Source organism: Heterocephalus glaber, unplaced genomic scaffold (assembly GCF_053883595.1).
Source record: "Heterocephalus glaber isolate CG9 unplaced genomic scaffold, H.glaber_assembly_v1.0 deba00001569, whole genome shotgun sequence".
Lineage (NCBI taxonomy): Eukaryota > Metazoa > Chordata > Mammalia > Rodentia > Bathyergidae > Heterocephalus > Heterocephalus glaber.
The window spans coordinates 1,881,339-1,899,412 of record NW_028258354.1 but is presented as its reverse complement, the minus strand read 5'-3'; the positions used below and the strand labels follow the sequence as shown (position 1 = coordinate 1,899,412).

Here is an 18,074-nt window from a genome sequence, read left to right as displayed (position 1 = left end):
CAACTGAATTCTTCCACTAGTCAAGAAAAAGATTAACACGTTCACGATGGGGCCATAATTTGTATGTCTTGCTGCTCACATTAGTAAAAAGACTCATAAAAGTGATTGGATCCATTTGTTCCACCAGTGGTTCAGGCCACCTGATGGGACAGTCATGCATGTACCACTAGTGGCTCAAGCCAGCGGGAATGTGTTAAAGGGAATAAGGAGGTACCAAGATGCAGGGGAACATATGTTTCTGGTTTCTAGTATCAAGTAGATAGCAAAAAACAAACCAACACTCCAATGCACTTTTCTTTTCTTTTTTTTACTTACATTAAATACATCGGTAAATCAGCAGTCGCATTCTGTTACCACGATTGTTATGTTGGGGAAGAAGGGGAAAGGCAAATGGTTTCTTAGAAGAAAAAACAGAAAAAAGATATCCCTCCTCCCCTAAAACAAAACAAAAAAAATGATCAGAAGAAAAAAGATGAAGAGCTAAGAAATTTAAAACTGAGATCCTCAAGCCCAAAAGAGCTCAAAGTAGGGCAGAAAAGCTGGTAGAAGTAGAGGGAAGGCAGCAAGATAGCCCTGGAAGCTAAGGCCAATACTGCTGTAAGGAGCGAGAGAAGGGAAAAGCCTGGGGAAATGGTTCCCCAGCCCCAGGGCAGTGAAATATCTTCACTCCTGCTCCATGTGGAAGGCTACACACAGAAGGAATTTCATTTCTAAAAGACTTAAAGAGCCATCTTAGCCCTTCCACTTGTAAGAAGAATGCACCAGGTGCTTTGGGGGAGGGATAATGGGTTCTGGGAAAAGAAGGGAAAATCTATGTTGTTTCAGGGCCATGGGAACTAAGGCTGCCCCTGGAAAAGGAAGGGAATTGTGGCCCAAGTGGAAGAACCTAAGCTGGGTCCTTCACAATCCCAGCCTCATATGGATTTCTTAGCTGCTCTGGGACAGAAGGCATTCTGCAAGTCAAAGGGCAGAAAGGTTCCAATCCTACTTACTATGACCTTTCCTGTCTGTCTTCCCCCAAATTCCTCAAAACTCTGAGCTGGAACAAGAAGGAATTTAAAGAGTTCTCTCTTGCTGTGATGGTTTCCTACAGACATCCTAAAACACCTGATAAGAGATGTGAACAGAGGCTAGAGATTTTAGAAGGACCAAGGTCCTCTGATGACATGAGACAGTTGTGAGGTACCCTCGGTGCTAGTCACTTTCTGTCACAGCAACAGGTGATATGATTCAAGGGAGCCAACGTCAGGCCTCTTGGTACTAGCCCCTAGTGATATACTGGTTGCATGGGAGGGTAGGTATGGGGATAAGGATGGAAGAACTATAGTCAAGATACTAATAAAGGAGAAAAGAAAGAGGGCCTGATGGGAGGCAGGGGGTAGAACAGACTATACAGTGAGAATAAAGATTATATCTATTTACAGGGAAGTAAAAAAGTATGGTAATGGATAGCAAATTGAATGTGAACCCTGGGGCCAGAAAACTCTTCTCTTTTGTCTGATTTCTCTTTACTTCCCTACCTTGGCCTATGCTATCCTAAGGCCACTCCCCAGTCGCTCAGTTAATTCTCCAGAAAGGCAAAACCTATATGTAAGAGTGAGGTTGGCAAGAAGAAAAATCAAGAATTAGACTTGGAGGAGGAAGCTAGCAGTGGAGACTGTGCTTGAGTAGCTGCCACTGGAGCTGTTCTCTGTAGCCCCCCATCCCCAACCTTATACCTCAGATACTAATTAAAAAGGTGAGAGGGCAGGTAAATCAATCAGAAGCCCCATAAAACAAGTATCCTGATTGAACTACCATCAATTAAAGTGCAAACTGCAGGGAGATATGGAGAGTGGGGATGAGGCCACCTAAAGGCCAGGGATGAGGGGAATGCATATGTATCATCAGAGGAGGGGTATCAGAAACCAGCCCCTCCTCCAATTAGATCACAGCAAAGCCACAGGTGCAGGCAACCAGTGAAGATTCCTTGGAGGACTCCTGACTCCAATCCCCACTCTAGGGGAGAAGCTACCTAAGAGGATGGGTGAGGAAAACTGTGCCTTGGCAGAGTTCCAGAGCCACAGATGAACCTGCACCTCTGCCCCTGTTCAGTCAGCTAACAATATGACTCTCACATGGTTCCTGAGAGCTTGCCTCCCAATTGTCACCTCTCCCTAGGAAAACCCTCCACAAGGCCAACTCACGGATACTGCAGTGTTTTCAAATATGAGGAAACTCCAACCAAATGAAAACAAAGAGGAACTTTCCTTCCTCCTGCTCTGAGCCTTATGCTTCCCCAGGGCCCGTAATCTACTGAACTACTAACCTCCCTTCTCAGTTTTTGGGTTCACCACCTTCTCCATCCTGGGAGGAGGAAAAGAGGATCATGAACAAAGATTGACCAGGGGCCAGAGATTTAGCTCAGTGGTTCCCGCGCCTGCCTGGAAAGCGCAAGGTCCAGAGTTCAATCCCCGGTACCAAAACAAAAACAAAAACAAAAACAAAGATTGACCAAAAGCAGAAAGGGGGAGGGCCAGGAGACAAAAATGTTTTCTGAAAAAATGGGGAAGAACACAGGGGAGGAAGAGGAAAGATAAGTAGGTCACTGTCTTGCACCTATAATACAAAGTGAAGAAAGTTTGTTTTGGAAGGTAAGTCCTGGGGAAATTTGACCCCCGAACCCCCAAGGAGAGGGTAGGAGGCCAGTGGCAACAGCTGCCTGGTGTTGGTTGCTGAAGCGTTAAAAAGTGCCATGACAGAGCTGGCAGGAGGCAGCCCTTGGGAGCCAGGGCTCAGTGTGCTGTTACCATAGGGGCTGTGTGCTGAGGGGTGGGGATGGAGGTTATGTCTTAGCTCTCGTGCTAGCTCCATACTTGTTTGCTGCTAGCCATCCCCTCAGTTGCTACAACATTGGCTCTTGTTCTGCTGGGACTGCTCATGGAGATCCACGCCTCGGCTTCGGCCTGCCACACCCCCCAGATTCTGGGGTTCACTCTTTGGCAACTTCTTAGCTAAAGATAAAAAGAGAAGGGAACTAAGTATGGAAGGTTTTATTCAATCTCCCTCCCCCGAACAAGCACACAAAGACTACCGGAACAGGTAAAGTAGTGGGAAAGGTGAGAAAAATAGAAGAAATGTTCTGAAGCGGGGAGCATTCACTGCTTGCAAACTACGCTGAACACAAGGGGCCATTACCATAGAAAGGTAAGGTATTTCCACAACCCACTATGTAGCCCAGACTGGCCTTGAATGGCAATTCTCCTGCCTCAGCCTCCCCAATGCTGGGATTACAGGCATGTGCCACCATACTCAGGCAGAAGTAGCTTTTTTTGGTACTGTAAGTCCCCGATTTATGAACATTTGAGCTGCGAACTTCCAGATACAAATGGACCTTGCATTACAAACATTCATAGATGCAAACAAATGCAGAAGTAACTCACCCTAACCCTGTACCACCATTTTAAGGTAACTGTAAAAGTAAAAATAGTTTATTTACAGTATTTCTGTGTTTAGTTTTTTATGCTTTACATTGTGTATCTGTGTCAAAGGTGTATGAGACTTACTTTGTCGGACTTATGAACATATTCGACTTACAAACATTCTCCCAGAACACAACTTATTCATAAGTCAGGGACTTACTGTATTAGGGATCAAACCCAAAGGTGATCTACCACTGAGCTACATCCCCAGACTGACTGACACTCCCTCTCTCTATCTTAGAGGGCACTGGGGATGGAAACCAGGGCCTTTGCACTGAGCTACATCACCAGCTGTTTTGTATTTTTGAGACAGGGTCTCAATAATCACTGTTAATGATGCTCCTGGCTCAGCTTCCCTGGGATTACAGGCATGTACCATCATGCCTGGTGTTTTTTTTTTTTTTGAGATAGGGTCTCACTATGTAGTTCAGGCTAGCCTCGAACTCAGGGGAATTCTCTTGCCTCAGCCTCTAAAGTGCTGGGATTACAGCCATGTGCCACCATGCCCAGCTCTGACTGTTCCCCCCCGACCCGCTGTACCGGGGATCAAACTCAGGACTTTGCGCTTATGAGGCAAGCATGGTGCCACTGAGCTAAATCCCCAGCCCTGACTTGTTCTTTTTGTGGTGCTGGAGATTAAAGCCACAGACCTATTAGGCAAGCACTCTTCCACTGTGTTATACCCCCAGCCCCATATCTTGTAAAAGTTTTTACAAAAGGAGACACTTCTGCTTATTCTTTTTTTTTTTCTTTTTCTTTTTTTGGTACTGGGGATCAAACTTGGGACCTTGCTCTTGCGAGGTAGGTGTCAGAACCACTGAGCTAAATCCCCAGCCCACTCCTGCCTATTCTTTTTTTTGGTACCGGGGATCAAACTTGGGACCTTTTGCTTATGAGGCAGGTGGCGGAACCCACTGAGCTAAATCCCCGGCCCCTCCTGCCTATTCTTGATTTAGGTTAGTAATGAATAATTTTACCTATTGACAAGGGAAAGACAGGAAGACTTTAGGCTGCTTTGACCTTACCTATTGCCAGGAAGAGATCATTCACGTTCATGGCTGTCTTGGCTGAAGTCTCCATAAACAATAAGCTGTTGTCATCTGCATATGCTTGGGCCTCCTGCAAGGAGTGGAGTGTATCGGTGCTCAGAAGGTAGAAGGGAGTAAGTGCTGCTTTTCCATTCCCATGTATAACCAGGGCTAGGCAATTTTCTAGGTTCCCTCCCCTTAATGAATGCCCCTTTGAGCCAAGTGACCCTTAGACCCATAATTTTTTTTTTTTTTTTGGTACCAGGGATTGAACTCAGGACCTTGCGCTAGCAAGGCAGGCACTGGAACCACTGAGCTAAATCCCCGGCCCCTTAGACCCATAATTTTGTGATGACTTCCTTAAGATAAACCCATGTCCACTCAGATCAACAAAAGATGTCAGGAATCTTAAGTATGAGGGAAAGGGTAAGGACTTTTGGGTTCTGATACTTGACTAGCCCCTTAATTCAGTTTTGTTTTGTTTTTTGGATAACGGGGATCAAACTCAGGATCTTGCGCTTGTGGGGCAGGTGAGGTGCCACTGAGCTAAATCCCCAGCCCTTAACTCAGTTAAAAATAAAATGGGGGCAACCCACTTCCCAGTCCTCCTTCTGTCTCCCTGAGAAGCTTGCTTTCTCTCAATACATTTTTCCTACTCTTAACCTCCATTGTTCCTAGAATTCATTCTTCCATTTTAGAGAACACAAACTCGCATTTTGGATATCTAGTAGGTTTGGGAGCTACAAATCTTCCCCCTATATCATTTTGGAGGTCTTCCACTGAGATTGCTGGTCGGAGCTTGGACTTTGGTCTTTCCAGTATTGAATCTACAGTGTCTAGAAGAATACTAGGCACACTTTATTTATACAAAGTAAGTGTTTGTGTTTTAAAAGAAAAAAACCTAAAAAAAACAAAAACAAAAAACAAACTAACAGTAGTAGGGATCTAACCTAGGAACATTTTACCACTGAGCTTCATTCCTAGCCCATTTTATTTTTTATTTATTTATTTTTTGTGGAACCAGGGATTGAACTCAGGACCTTGTGCTTGCCAGGCAGGCATGGCACCACTGAGCTACATCCCTAGCCCGCCCATTTTATTTTTTGAGACAGGATCTCCCTAAGTTGCTCGGGCTGGCCTTGAATTTGCTATCTGGCTGCCTCAACCTCTTAAGTTTGAGGTTACACATGTGTGCCACTGTGCCTGGCTCCTTAACTCAAATTTAATTGCCCCCTCCTTCCTATTTTCACACTGCTACCCCAACAACTGGTTGTTCTACCCCACTATTCTGAGATTTTCTTTTGACGCCTTTAAAATCTCCTGGCTGTCATTAGGTCACAGTGTTGCAGTATTTAACATGGTTAGGAACTAAAGAATGAGACAATGAATGTTGTAAGATGAGGTCTTCAGAGAGGGCTGGCTTGGAAAAAGAGGTGCATAGAAGGAGTGTGTTACAGGGGCACTCTGTGCGCCATCTTACCTCATAGTCCACCATGCGTTTGTTGGCCAGGTCAGCTTTGTTCCCGGCCAGGGCAATGACAATGCTGGGACTGGCTTGCCGCTGTAGTTCCTTCACCCATGTCTTTGCTCGGGCAAAGGTTTCCTAGGAAAACATGAGAAAGACAAGGTGTGGGCTGGAATGACTGCCAGTGCACAGCCATCACCTTCAAAAGCCAGTCTCACATCCATCTCTTCTAGTGTCCTTCCCTCACTAAACCATGGGTCTCTGATAATTCATTACCGGTCTTCTTAGAACCTGGAAGCATAATGTGCACGGCTATTTTGCTATTTCAAGAACCTGTTTCCTCTCCCCTACCTACCAATTTTTTTTTTTGCTTTTGGAGACAGGGTCTTGCTATGCAGTTCAGGCTAGATTGAACTTACTATGTAGCCCAGACTGGCCTCAAACTCATAATGATCCTCCTGCCTCAGCCGTCCAAATGCTGGGATTATAGGCATGCACCACCACATTGGGCTCTTCCCCCACCAAATTTAATTCCTATAAATAAAAGGACAGTCTTCTCAGCCTTCTTACCTGATTAGTAATATCATAAACCACAATTGCAGCTTGGGCACCCCTGTAGTACATGGGGGCTAAACTGTGGTATCGTTCCTGCCCAGCTGTGTCCCAGATCTCAAACTTTACTGTTGTATCATCTAGACAAACGGACTGGGTAAGGAAGGCCGCTACAGATAAAAGAAGGAAAAGAAGTTGTAAGCAGGAGGGTGAATGGCAACATCCCACCCCCTCCAAAATATCTCCACTCTCAGTCTAAGAATAGTCACCACCCAAGCCATTCAGCTGTGTTCTCCTTACATATACATCCTGGAACCAGGATTGAGTTCCTTTGGCCAACTCTTTCCTGCCCAAAACTTTCTATGGCTAAGGATGGAAGCATACCATAAACCAACTTTTATCTGCTCAAGATGAAACTCAACAGAACTTTACTGAGATTATGATAATAGACCAGGAAGAGAAAGGCAGACATGAAAAATGAGTGATTTTCTTGAGGTACCAAGATCAATTTCTTTTAGAAAGCAAAGAAGGGCCGGGGATTTAGCTCAGTGGTTCTGCCACCTGCCTTGCAAGTGCAAGGTCCTGAGTTAGATCCCTGGTACCAAAAAAAAAAAAAAAAAAGGTACAAGAAAGCAAAAGAGATGAACATATATCTGATTTTCGGCCTTATGACAATTCTTTCTTTGTTATTTATAAAGGGCCTCTATTCCTGGGGGAATAAGTAGAGCTCAGAGGCCAATTCCATAATTAGGTCTTAGATCTCCCTTCCAAAGCCCCAATAAGCATTGAATCTCTTCTTTCTGAGGTACTCACCTCCAATGGTACTCTCCTGGTATTCATGGAACTGACCTTTGACAAAACGTAATACCAGGCTAGACTTTCCCACTGCAGATTCTCCCAGCAAGACCAATTTGAACTGGCATATCTTGCTGGCCTGGGGCTGCCCATTGGGCCTGGCTGTGCTTCTGCTTGTCATGGCCAGATGCTGAGTGGGAAAGGGTGGAGGGAGGGGGGTGCCACAAAGCGGCAAAGGGGGGAGGGGGGAGGGGAGGGGACTTCCAGGCTTCAACAGTCCTGTAAGAACAAAAGCAGGTAAAATTAGACAACAGGTCTTATTTCAGTTGTAATCACTTGTTAGAGAAGGGACAAAATCTCTTCATTTCCTTGCTCCTATAAGGACTGCACTCCTGTAATCATCCACTATTAAAAGGTTACACCTCTGAGAAGGTCTCAGGAAGCTGACATTCAGTGTTAAGAATGGGGACAGTAAAATAAGAACTGCTTCTGAAATAGAGCTTGCTCTACCACAAAGTCTCTAACTGCCAAGGGAGCTAAAATGGAGCAACTGAAAAGTTTTTAACCTCTCATTAGTTCCCCACCAGGTCTTCAGGTTTTTTTGAATTACACCAAGTTGATCTACATTTAGTTGCCCTAAAGAATACCAGATCCACTCACAGGCACCCTAGGGAACCAGCGTCTCTCCTTGGTATATTGATGCTGTGCTTTTTTCTAGTGCTTAAAATAAGGGATCCACTCTAACACTGTGGGATAAGAGTCACCCCTCCTATAGGTAGAGGGGTAGTTTCTGGTTCTGTATCCTTTATATATGACTAGTTTTCTTTTCTTTCTTTCTTTTTTGGTACCGGGGATCGAACTCAGGTCTTTGCGCTTGCGTAGCAGGCGGCAAAATCACTGAGCTAAATCTTCGGCCCTCTTTTTCTTTTCTTTTTTTTTTTTTGAGGCAGGGTCTTACTGTATAGTCCAGGCTGGCCTTGAACTATGTTGTTCAGGTGTACACCACCATGCCCAGCCAAGTCTTTCACTAAAAAAAAATTTTTTTTTTCTTTTTTGAGATAAGGTCTCAAAAAATACGATGAAATGGAAAAATAAAAAATACTCACTATGTAGTCCAGGGTGGCCTTGAACTCACTATGTACTCTAGGCTGGCCTTGAACTCAAAGTGATCCTCCTGCCTCAGGTGCCTAAGTGCTGGGATTACAAGTGTGTGCCACTACCCCCAGCTTGAGATTTTATGTTTTGGGTTTTTTTTTTGGGTACTGGGGATCGAACATGGGACCTTGAGCTTGCGAGACAAGTGGCAGAACCACTGAGCTAAATCCCTGGCCCTATTTTTTGTTTTTTTGTTTTTGGTACCAGGGATTGAACTCAGGACCTTGCACTTTCGAGGCAGGCGGTGGCACCACTGAGCTAAATCCCCGGCCCCTGCTTAAGATTTTAATCAACCACACTTGAATAAATTTTTTTTTTTTTGGAACCGGGGATTGAACTCTGGTCCTTGTGCTTGCGCAGCAGGTGGTGAAATCACTGAGCTAAATCCCCTGGCCCTAAAAATTTACAAGGTTTTTTTAACTTTCCAATTTTTTTTTTTTTGGTACCAGGGATCGAACTCAGAACCTTGGGCTCGCAAGGAAGGCACGGTGCCACTGAGCTAAGTCCCCGGCCCTTGAATAAATTTTTTAATCCTGACAGTGAGGAAAAAGTAAGGAACTACAGTGGACCCTCAAGTTATGACTGGTCTGACATATGAATAACTTGGGTTAAGTTAATGACAGATTCATGTGATTCTTGTTATCTATAGCGTGTACTCACGTAAACATCCAAATCTCAGCTGTACTGATGTACAAACAACTTGAGACACAACCAGCCCTCAGGAACCGATTTGAGTTCATAAGTCAAGGCTCTACTGTATGAAATTTAGAGAAATTAGCCTATACATAGCATACAAGAACCTCTCTCTAAAGCCTAAGAATGCCTAAGTTATATTTTGCTTATTCAAATTGTTTTTCCTTCTTTAAAGCTGATCTAGTGACTCCAATACATCATATTCTTACATGTGGGGAACAGTTAGCCAATACAATGAGTGACTCTAGCATCACATTAGGTAGGGTTTATAAACTAAGTGATCCTACTTACTACATAGTAAGAGAGAGAACCAAACAGAAGGCAATGCAGAGGAACAAAGGCTCTGGAGTCCAATTCTCTGGTTTGTTTTCCAGTCCTACTTATTGGCTGTAAATTTTGGGGCAAGTTACTGAATATATGGGTGCATTCATTTCCTCATCTGTAAAATGAGGTACTAGTCTTAAAATCATCAGCTGCATAAGGCTGATGTAAAGGATTAAATCAGGTAACGTCTAACAATGTTTTGGGTTTTTTTTGGAAACATGGTCTCACTTTGTAGTCATGGCTGGCTTTGAATTCGCTGTGTAGCCTAGGCTGGTCTCTAGCTCATGGTGATCCTTCTGCCTCAGCCTCCCAAGTGCTGGGATTACAGGTGTGCACCACCAACACCTGGCTCAAATTTAAGTATTTGACATAAACTAAGTGTTCAATGAATATTAATCTATCTAAATCTTAGCTTCCTCCACTGGAAAATGAATAAAAATACTATCCTCACAAAGTAGCTATGGGGATTAAATAAAAGATGCATACATCAGTGTGCTAATAAGAATAGCTAATTACTCTTACTTGGTGGTCCAGCTTTTCTTTTATATCCAGCAAAGATAAACATGAAGTGGAGCCAAGGATGTAGCTCAGCGGTGCAGCACCTTCCCGACAAGCACAAGGCCCTGAATTTGATTCCCAGTACAAAAAACAACAACAACAACAAAAAATTATATCTCATATTCCTAAAAAGCAGCCATGAGATGACAGAAAAAGGAAAAGAGGATAAAAAGGGGTAAAAAGGAAATTAGAAGATTGAGATAGAGGTGCAAACTCAAAAGTCTCAAAGTTGTCTAGATTAATTTAGAGGATGTGACAAATTACTCTGATTCTACTGAGTATTCTATAATCCCCTAGATCAGTGAGCTTTCAATGATACAAACAGCCCTTGGAAGTATGTGTGCCATAGGTTCGCCATCACTGTCCTAGGTTAATGAGTCCTAAGAATTTAGAGACACGTCAACCATTTCGTGATTAAATTTTCACTCATTTATGATGAAAAGATTAAAATGATGTAACAATTTTTTACATTTGATCTTAGCCAAAAGGCCAAGATGCAATAAAAATGTTTCATAAGGCTAAATTTATTCAACTTGTACACCCTTTTAAATTTCTTTTTTTGGTAACCAGGAATCAAACTCAAGACTTTGTGCTTTGTGAGGCAGGCGATGGTACCACTGAGCTAAATCCCCGCCATTGTGTATTCTTTTTATGAGACTTCTTTTTTCCTTTTTAGTTTTATGAGATAGAGTCTCACTATGCAGTTCAGGCCTTGAACTCCTGTGTAACCCAGGCTGGTCTCAAACCTGTGATCCTCCTGCCTCAGCCTCCCAAGTGTTGGGATTACAAGTGTGTGCCAGCAATCCTGGCTCTAACTTCATCTTAATTTTCTCTGGTAGAATAAAATAAAAATAGACGGTTGAAGGTGTGTGCAGGGATGCATGCCTGTAATTCTAGTATTCAGATGATAAATATAAAGCCAGTATAAGCAATTTAGCAAGACTCTTGTCTCAAAATAAAAAATAAAAGGCACTGGTGGGGATGTAGCTCAGTGCAAGGCCCTGGGTTCAATCCACAGTAATGCAAAAACACAGAAACAAAAATTCACATGGTTGCATCCTATTTCTGTAAAGCAAAACTCTGTAGAAAACGGTTTAGAAGGACACACAGTTGCCTATTAACAGTGGTTATTTTTGGGCCAGGGATTTAGCTCAGTGGTTCTGCCGCCTGCCTCACAAGCAGAAGGACCCGAGTTTGATCCCCGGTACCAAAAAAAAAAGTAACAGTGGTTATTTTTAACCTGATGCAGTAATGCATGCCTATAATCCCAGCACTCTGAGAAGCTGAGGCAGGAGGACTGAAAGCTCAGGCCCAGCCTGGGCAACTTAGCAAGACCCTGCCTTGAAATTAAAAATTTAAAAAGGGGTGGGGGTGTAGCTCAATGCAAAGATCCTAGGTTCAATGCCCAGCACTGCCAACCCCCCCCCAAAAAAACCCCAAAAAACAAAAAAACCACAAAACCTAGAAAAGTTACTAGTTTGGGGGGGGGGGGGTTTGGAGACAGAGTCTGGCTATGAAGCCCAGGCTGGTCTCGAACCTGTGGTGATCTTCCTGCCTCAGCCTCCTGGAGTGCTGGGATTATAGACATGTCTCACACCCATCTTAGTTTTTCAATTTATTTTCTTATATCTTTGTCTATTTCAAAGCATGTGACAGCACCTGCTGTGTAAGTGCAAGGTCCCAAGTTCGATCCCTGGTACCAAAAAAAAAAAAAAAAAGCATGTGATCCAAGGGACAGACAACCTCAATGTTATTGTTCTAAGCGTTAGAATGGATTGACTTTTCATGGCCAGACACATTACTCTAAACCTGGCAAACAGCTGGGGGCTACAAGGAGTGTAGAAACAGGAAACAGTCACAGGCACACTTGGGTTGTTACTAACCCCAGAAACAGTCAACAAACTTTCTTGCTACTAAGCAACCTTGGATTGTCAGAGATTAGTAAATAATAGGTTAGAAAAGATTACTACTCACCCCAATATGTAACCTCAAGAATCGACATAAACCCTGATATTTAATCTCATCATGTTGATAAGGGTGTCATTTTTTTTTCATTTTTATTTTTTGTGGTGCTGGGGATTGAACCCAGGGCCTCACACGTACTAGGCAAGTGCTCTACTACTAAGCTTCAGCCTCAAAGGTATTTTTTAATATAAAAGGTAGATTCCCAAAATATCAGAAGTGAACCCATATATATATAGATATAAAGATACAGATGATTCAACTGAAAGCTGGGCAAGTTGACATAACCTATAATACCTGTATTTCCAGCACTTGGGAGGCTGAGGCAGGAGTATGATGAGTTTGAGGCCAGCCCGGGTTATACTGTGAGTTCAAAAGCAGCTTTAAGTACATAGTGAGACCCTGTCTCAAAAAAATAAAAAAAAACCCAAACCAAAGAGTTTCCCCTAATCTTCTATGCGTGTGTGTGTGTGTGTGTGTGTGTGTGTGTGTTTGTTTTAGGGCTGACAGTGGGCAAATGATCCATTCAAAGGCAAAAAAAAATACGTGGGAGGCTGAGGCAGGAGGATCGCTGAGTTCAAGGCCAGCCTGAACTACCTAGTGAGACCCTGTCTCAAAAAAAAGGGAAAAAATAAATAAACCTAAGCAAACCAGTTAAGCAGCGTGATGGTTAATACTTTTAAACTTAAGGCCAAAAGGTAAGCTATTCTTCCTTTCAATCTTTTCAGCTCAGAGAAGAAATTAGATTTACCTCCCATTAGATGTGCAGCTCCACAAGAATGACTTATCAAATGACCCATTAACTGAGGCCTGACCATGAGTTAGTCCACTGAGGGAAGGGTAGAGATGGAGGATGTTGTTTAGTGTGGGCAGTTCTCCAAGTAACACTGGGAAGTAGGCTTAAGAAAAAAATGTTCCTGCCGGGGATTTAGCTCAGTGATTCCACCGCCTGCCTCAAAAGTGCAAGGTCCTGAGTTTGAGCCCCAGTACCAAAAAAAAAAATGTTCCTTAGCCTGCCAATCCCAGCTAGAGCAAGACTCCTTTTCTCAGGCTCCCTTCCACCTGCTAGCTTTGAGTCTTTAAACCAAATCTATATCGGGGTAGGATGTAGCTCAGTGGCACTGAGTCTGCCAGGCAAACGCAAGGTCCTGGGGGTGGAGGGGGTGGTGGGGTACTGGGGTGGGGGTGGTGGTGGTAGTAAAATCAAATCTAAATCAAGCTTTTAGTGGTTCATCACCTATCAGTAGATTGAGTTCCTAGCATGTAGCCACTGCAGTCTAGTCCAGTCCTAAATATCAACCCTGTAAGGTCAGTCAACCAGGTAAATAGGCAATTTACAGGTCATCGAGTGGTTTCTATATTTTACAGTAAAGGAAACTGAGGCACATAAATTAGTCAATTTGTCAGGTGTTAAATACAACCAGCTATCACATAGCTGCTAAGGAGCAAATGCAGGACTCCTACTCAGGTACTCCTGCCTGTTTTATACCACTACACTTTTTAGGGAAGGAGAAAATAAAGAGCTCTGAAGAGAGCACCAGGACAGGAACAAGAACTTAGACTGGATAGAGTTTCTACCTCTATTCAGCTTAGGTAAGTATTGCCTTGGGGACTAAAAACAAGTTAGGAAGATCTAAACCTTCTCTGGGAACTGGGAGCTAGTCCCATATCCTATGACATGGATGAATTCACCACTGCTTTCTAGTAGACAAATCCCTGGCAAAACAGAGCAGCAGAGAAAGAAGTGGTAACTTTGCAGGATTTGTTGGGTCTTGGGACTAATGAGATATTTACTAAGCAGGGAAAAGAGGACAGAAGTCAATAAATACCTTCATCTCCTCTCTAACTTCCTTTAGAATCAAATCACCAAAATTGTGAAGTCAGAGCTGCACTCTTAGCTCTATCACTGTGTTGATCCCGTGTTATCTACTGAGTCATTGGCTTAAATGAGTCCCACATCCCCCACCCTCTCCCTTACATTTCTCCAAGAGGCAAAAAGCATACTTAACTCTTATCAGCATGGTAGTGCAAATTCCCTATTATTGACCTAGGAAAGGCTGGAATGCCCTTCTCTACCTTGTCTGCCTAGTAAAATCCTAATGTTTCTCATAAGGCCAAGCAAATGTCACCTTCTCCGTGAAACTGCCCTCTCACCTCAGCAGAATTTGTCATTGCTTCGTGTTCACTCTTTTTTTGGCAGTACTAGGGATTGAACCCAGGGCCTTCACACTGAGCTACATCCCTGGCCCTTTATTTTTTGAGGCAGTCTCACTAAGTCACTAGCACAGGCTTGAACTTGTGATCTTCCTCCTGCTTCAGCCTCCCAAAGTGCTGGGATTACAGGCTTATGTCATCATGCCCTGCTAAGACTATTTCTATTACCCTTTACATAACATGAGTTAACTGTGTCTATGTGTTATGTTAAACTTTGAATGTCTCAAAAAGTAGGACTATTTTTGATGTCATCATAAATCTTCAGAGCTGGGCACAATGCCTGGTCCCAAGTAGGTGCTCATTAAATGCTCCCTAAATTCACTAGGGCCAAAGTAAGCCTGCTTCCTGCCCCTAATCAACTCCTCACTTCCTGTGCCATCTAGACAGATCTTTCTGAGATCCATTTGGGAATGTTTGTAATAGGCTTCGGAGAACCAATTCTTTATCTGGGCCCTTTGTGGTCTCTCTTGGAAGGCCTCCTTGGGACCCAGCCCACAGAGTACTGTTGTAACTCACATGGGCTAACTGCTTTTCCTGTCACCCGTTATTATGCCTCAGATGGCCTAATCACACCAAGTACTCGCACCTAACATGGAGACAACTGTGGCTAAAAACAACAAAGTTCTCTGAATTTTCAGTTTATGTCAATTAGTTTAAAAGCTCTGAATCATTATCTCACTATTATTTCTTGAATTTGAGAAAAGTTTAAAAAAACATTTGTACCACCACAGAGCCAGGAGACACTCTGAAAAGGTACTTACTGTTCCTAAACTGAAACTATAACCTGGCTCAGAAATCTGAACACTTTGCTTACCTGGGTTGCTCCTTATTCAGTTCAGTTACTGTTCAATCAGTAGCTAGTATAATGTGTAGAATTTTATGGTATCCCTTCTGATATAGGGCAGGTGCATTTCTTTATTTTAATTTCAACTGTCTTATGCCTTGGTTATTTTCCAATCTAAAATGCTTTAGGATTAAGGACTGGGCTATATACTTGCTTCTACTACTGTATGCCTCCTTCTCAGAAGTCAAATTCACATCAATCAATGGATGCAAATAAGCAAACTACAGAAGAGCAATTCTTGGCTCTTGGCAAAGAGAAGATATAAGCTATGACTTCAAAGGCAATGGAAGAACCTCCTTCTCCAAATGTATTTTTGCAACTCCTGGTCTATGTTTGAAATTCTATCTTGATAATTCCACTCATTAGCTCTTTCTTAAAATGCAAACCCCCTTGGAAGAATTAATATTTTTAGAACTATATGTTATTTACATCTTAAATTGGAATAATTCCAGATCCTTTTTTTTTGGATGCTGGGGATTGAATCCAGGCCTCATAAATGTAAGCATGAGCTCTATCACTACACTACACTCTATTCCCTGAAGGTAAGTTTTGATTAAGAGGAAGACAAAAACCACAAAGGGATATACAGAAGAAAAGGACAGGATAAGACCACAGTTTAGAAAATGGTAAAGATTAGTAAGAATACACACAGACTTTCCTCTAGGACTGGTTTTGCAAGTGAGCTCAGTTCCTTGGTGGGCAATTCAGGTTTCTACTGGGCATGATACAGAGGTTGGGCGTATTAGAAGCCTTCTAAAGTCAGTAAAGTCAAATTTAACTAATTGAGTAGTAGTATGAAATATCGCAGTTGTACACTAACTCTGAGATTTAGAAGAAAATCAATTTCAAATCCAGAGAAACTTGAGAGCCTCTCAGGTCATTACAGAGAGACAGATATGGAGGTCTTTTAGGGAATCATCACTATCTTCTGAGATAAGGGACAGTCAAATATTGTGAACATGCAGGGATCATGAACCAGAAGATGGAGATATCAAATTCCTTCAGAAGAGACACCAATAATTGTCTCAAACAAAATAATTCACCTTAATGTTTCTTTCCTGCCCATAAAGTTTTGTCCACATAATTGGGCATTTCCTTTTTAAAATTTGGGCATTTTCTAGAGTACCTGGTGCATAAGTCTGTGTGTGTGTGTGTGTGTGTGTCTGTGTGTGTGTTGAAGAAGGCAAGTGATAAACCAGAACACAACCCTCTGCTTGTCTGTATTCGATAGAAAACTGAATGTGAAAAGAACACAATAAATAACAGAGTGTCATCCAAGAAGGGAAAATATGGAAAGAATGAGGCCAGAATTTGGTGAGAATATTAAAACAGAATTGTCTTTGGTGGTACACCCCCCAAAACAAAGACTGATCTGTTGTCTCTGATCTCTGACTTTCTTAAATACAATGTACGAGGTATGGTGTGGGAAGATTTACACTTTTATACAGCTTACATATTTTAAAATATGTGCATATTACTTTTGTAAATAAGAAGTGTAGTAATAAAATACACTGGTATAGAAGGGAACAAGGAGAAAGAACCCTAAGGGAAAATCCCATAGGCTCCAATCTATGGGAAACTCCAAAGTCAGCAGGCCATTAAAAATACATGGAGTGGAGGGGACCCCACTTCTCTGCCTTAGTAATCTATCTTTTTTTGGTACATGTCTCTCTTCCCCCAAATACTTTACCATTTGACTCAATCTAATCACACAGACACCTGGGCTCCTGAAGAAACTGACAAAGAACAGGGATGATGCCAGCCTTCTGCAATGGAATTTCTTACTCTTCCCCAAATCCCTTCCTCAGTGATATCACTTCAAAGTTCCAGGCCTGGTTAACTCCATTACCTGCCTGGAAAATACCCAAGTCTAAGTGTCAGAAAAGTTTTGCCAACTCTGGTCAGAAGATATGCAGATGAATGGAGATCTCTAAGCCCCACTCCATGCAGGTAATGAAATCATTCCCTACTTCCAGGTAAATGATATAGTTAAAGAAGACAAAATATCCCCCCAATTTAACTTCTTAGTTCTTATGCAGGACATGAGACAGTAAGAAACAGACTGCAGTCTAGACTAACTAGGAGGCCAAGAGAAAGTGTAGGGGCCGACTTTGGAGCAGTGAACAGTCATGAAAAAGTAAATCTACTTTTGTTTTCCTCCCCTACCTGGCAGTAGCAAAAAACTTCAAATTACCACCCTAAACACGAAAGGCACAAAACAGTGGGTACTCCAAGACCCAGAGCCTCCAGCCCACCCTTCAGCATTCCCAGGAGCTCCCACAATTCATATCAGGCCCTGCTTCCATTTCTTAACTGCCTTAGTCTTCCACATCAGTAAGTAATGTCTTCCCTGGCGCCAGTTCTCCCTCACTAAACCCAAATCCATCTCGGCCCAATACCAGAGCACCCTCGGTTCTCTTAACAATCGTCACTTTCCCTAAAAACACTGCCTCTCTCCCTGCTAAGAACCCGTCCCAGGCCCCCCTCCCCTAGCAGCACCTCTCCAGCGACCCGGCCCGGGCTCCTCTCGAGGCCGGGCGTCGGGCTAACCCCTCCTCACCTCCCGGCGAGCGGGCCCCGTCCCTTTCCCAGCTCCTCCCTCTCCAGGCACCGAGGCCTGGCCCTGCCCTCTGACGGGCTCGGGGCCTCCCGCGCCCGGCCCTCGATGCGACTCCCACCGGGACCTGGTCGTCTCCCCAACTTCAGGATCCCAAGCCCGCCCGATCCCTCCTCAGCGCCCCCGTTAGGCCTGTCGGGGCCCGGCCCACTGCTCCCCTCTCCAGTGGGCCCCGCCACTCCCTCGCCTTGCCCCGGACCCGCTTCTGCTCTCAGGCCAGGCCTCTTTCATCTCCTGGGCGCCTCTGCCTCTGCTCTGGTGGGATCCATCAACTCGGTACCTGGGGCTCCGTCTTCCCGGTCGGGCCCAAGCCTGTGTCGAACAGACAAACAGCTGCAGCTCAACCAAACCCTCTAGCCCCTCCTCCGCCGCCTCCTTTTGCTCTGGGGCCAGGGCTCCAGCCAAT

The 18,074-nt window shown here is 43.6% G+C and overlaps 1 protein-coding gene across 5 annotated transcripts; it reads right to left on the bottom strand.

Moving 5' to 3' along the window:
- Positions 1 to 288: 288 nt before the first annotated feature.
- Positions 289 to 18,031, bottom strand: Rab5b (RAB5B, member RAS oncogene family). 5 transcript variants are annotated; one of them, XM_087192149.1, is made up of 8 exons: positions 17,949 to 18,017; positions 9,996 to 10,096; positions 9,117 to 9,210; positions 7,320 to 7,580; positions 6,525 to 6,676; positions 5,970 to 6,092; positions 4,487 to 4,580; positions 289 to 2,993 (listed from the first exon to the last, which is right to left on the bottom strand). In XM_087192149.1, exons 4-8 carry the CDS (start codon positions 7,480 to 7,482, stop codon positions 2,878 to 2,880), a joined length of 648 nt encoding a protein of 215 aa, XP_087048275.1. In that variant the 5' UTR covers positions 7,483 to 7,580; positions 9,117 to 9,210; positions 9,996 to 10,096; positions 17,949 to 18,017; the 3' UTR covers positions 289 to 2,877. The 5 variants fall into 5 exon arrangements, with proteins under 5 accessions (XP_087048275.1, XP_087048274.1, XP_087048273.1 ...); XM_087192148.1 differs by lacking the exons at positions 9,117 to 9,210; positions 9,996 to 10,096 and having other exon boundaries at positions 17,949 to 18,031; XM_087192147.1 differs by lacking the exons at positions 9,117 to 9,210; positions 9,996 to 10,096 and having other exon boundaries at positions 17,868 to 18,017.
- Between the last annotated feature and the right edge of the window lie 43 nt (positions 18,032 to 18,074).

What these genes read in the sequence shown, in the direction of transcription:
- Rab5b (XM_087192148.1), bottom strand. Translation starts at nt 7,482, where the DNA reads ATGACAAGCAGAAGCACAGCCAGGCCCAATGGGCAGCCCCAGGCCAGC. An exon ending in CCAGGAGAGTACCATTGGAG is followed by an intron (nt 6,677 to 7,319) that starts GTGAGTACCTCA and finishes TTTTATCTGTAG; the next exon opens with CGGCCTTCCTTACCCAGTCC. An exon ending in TTTATGATATTACTAATCAG is followed by an intron (nt 6,093 to 6,524) that starts GTAAGAAGGCTG and finishes ATGTTTTCCTAG; the next exon opens with GAAACCTTTGCCCGAGCAAA.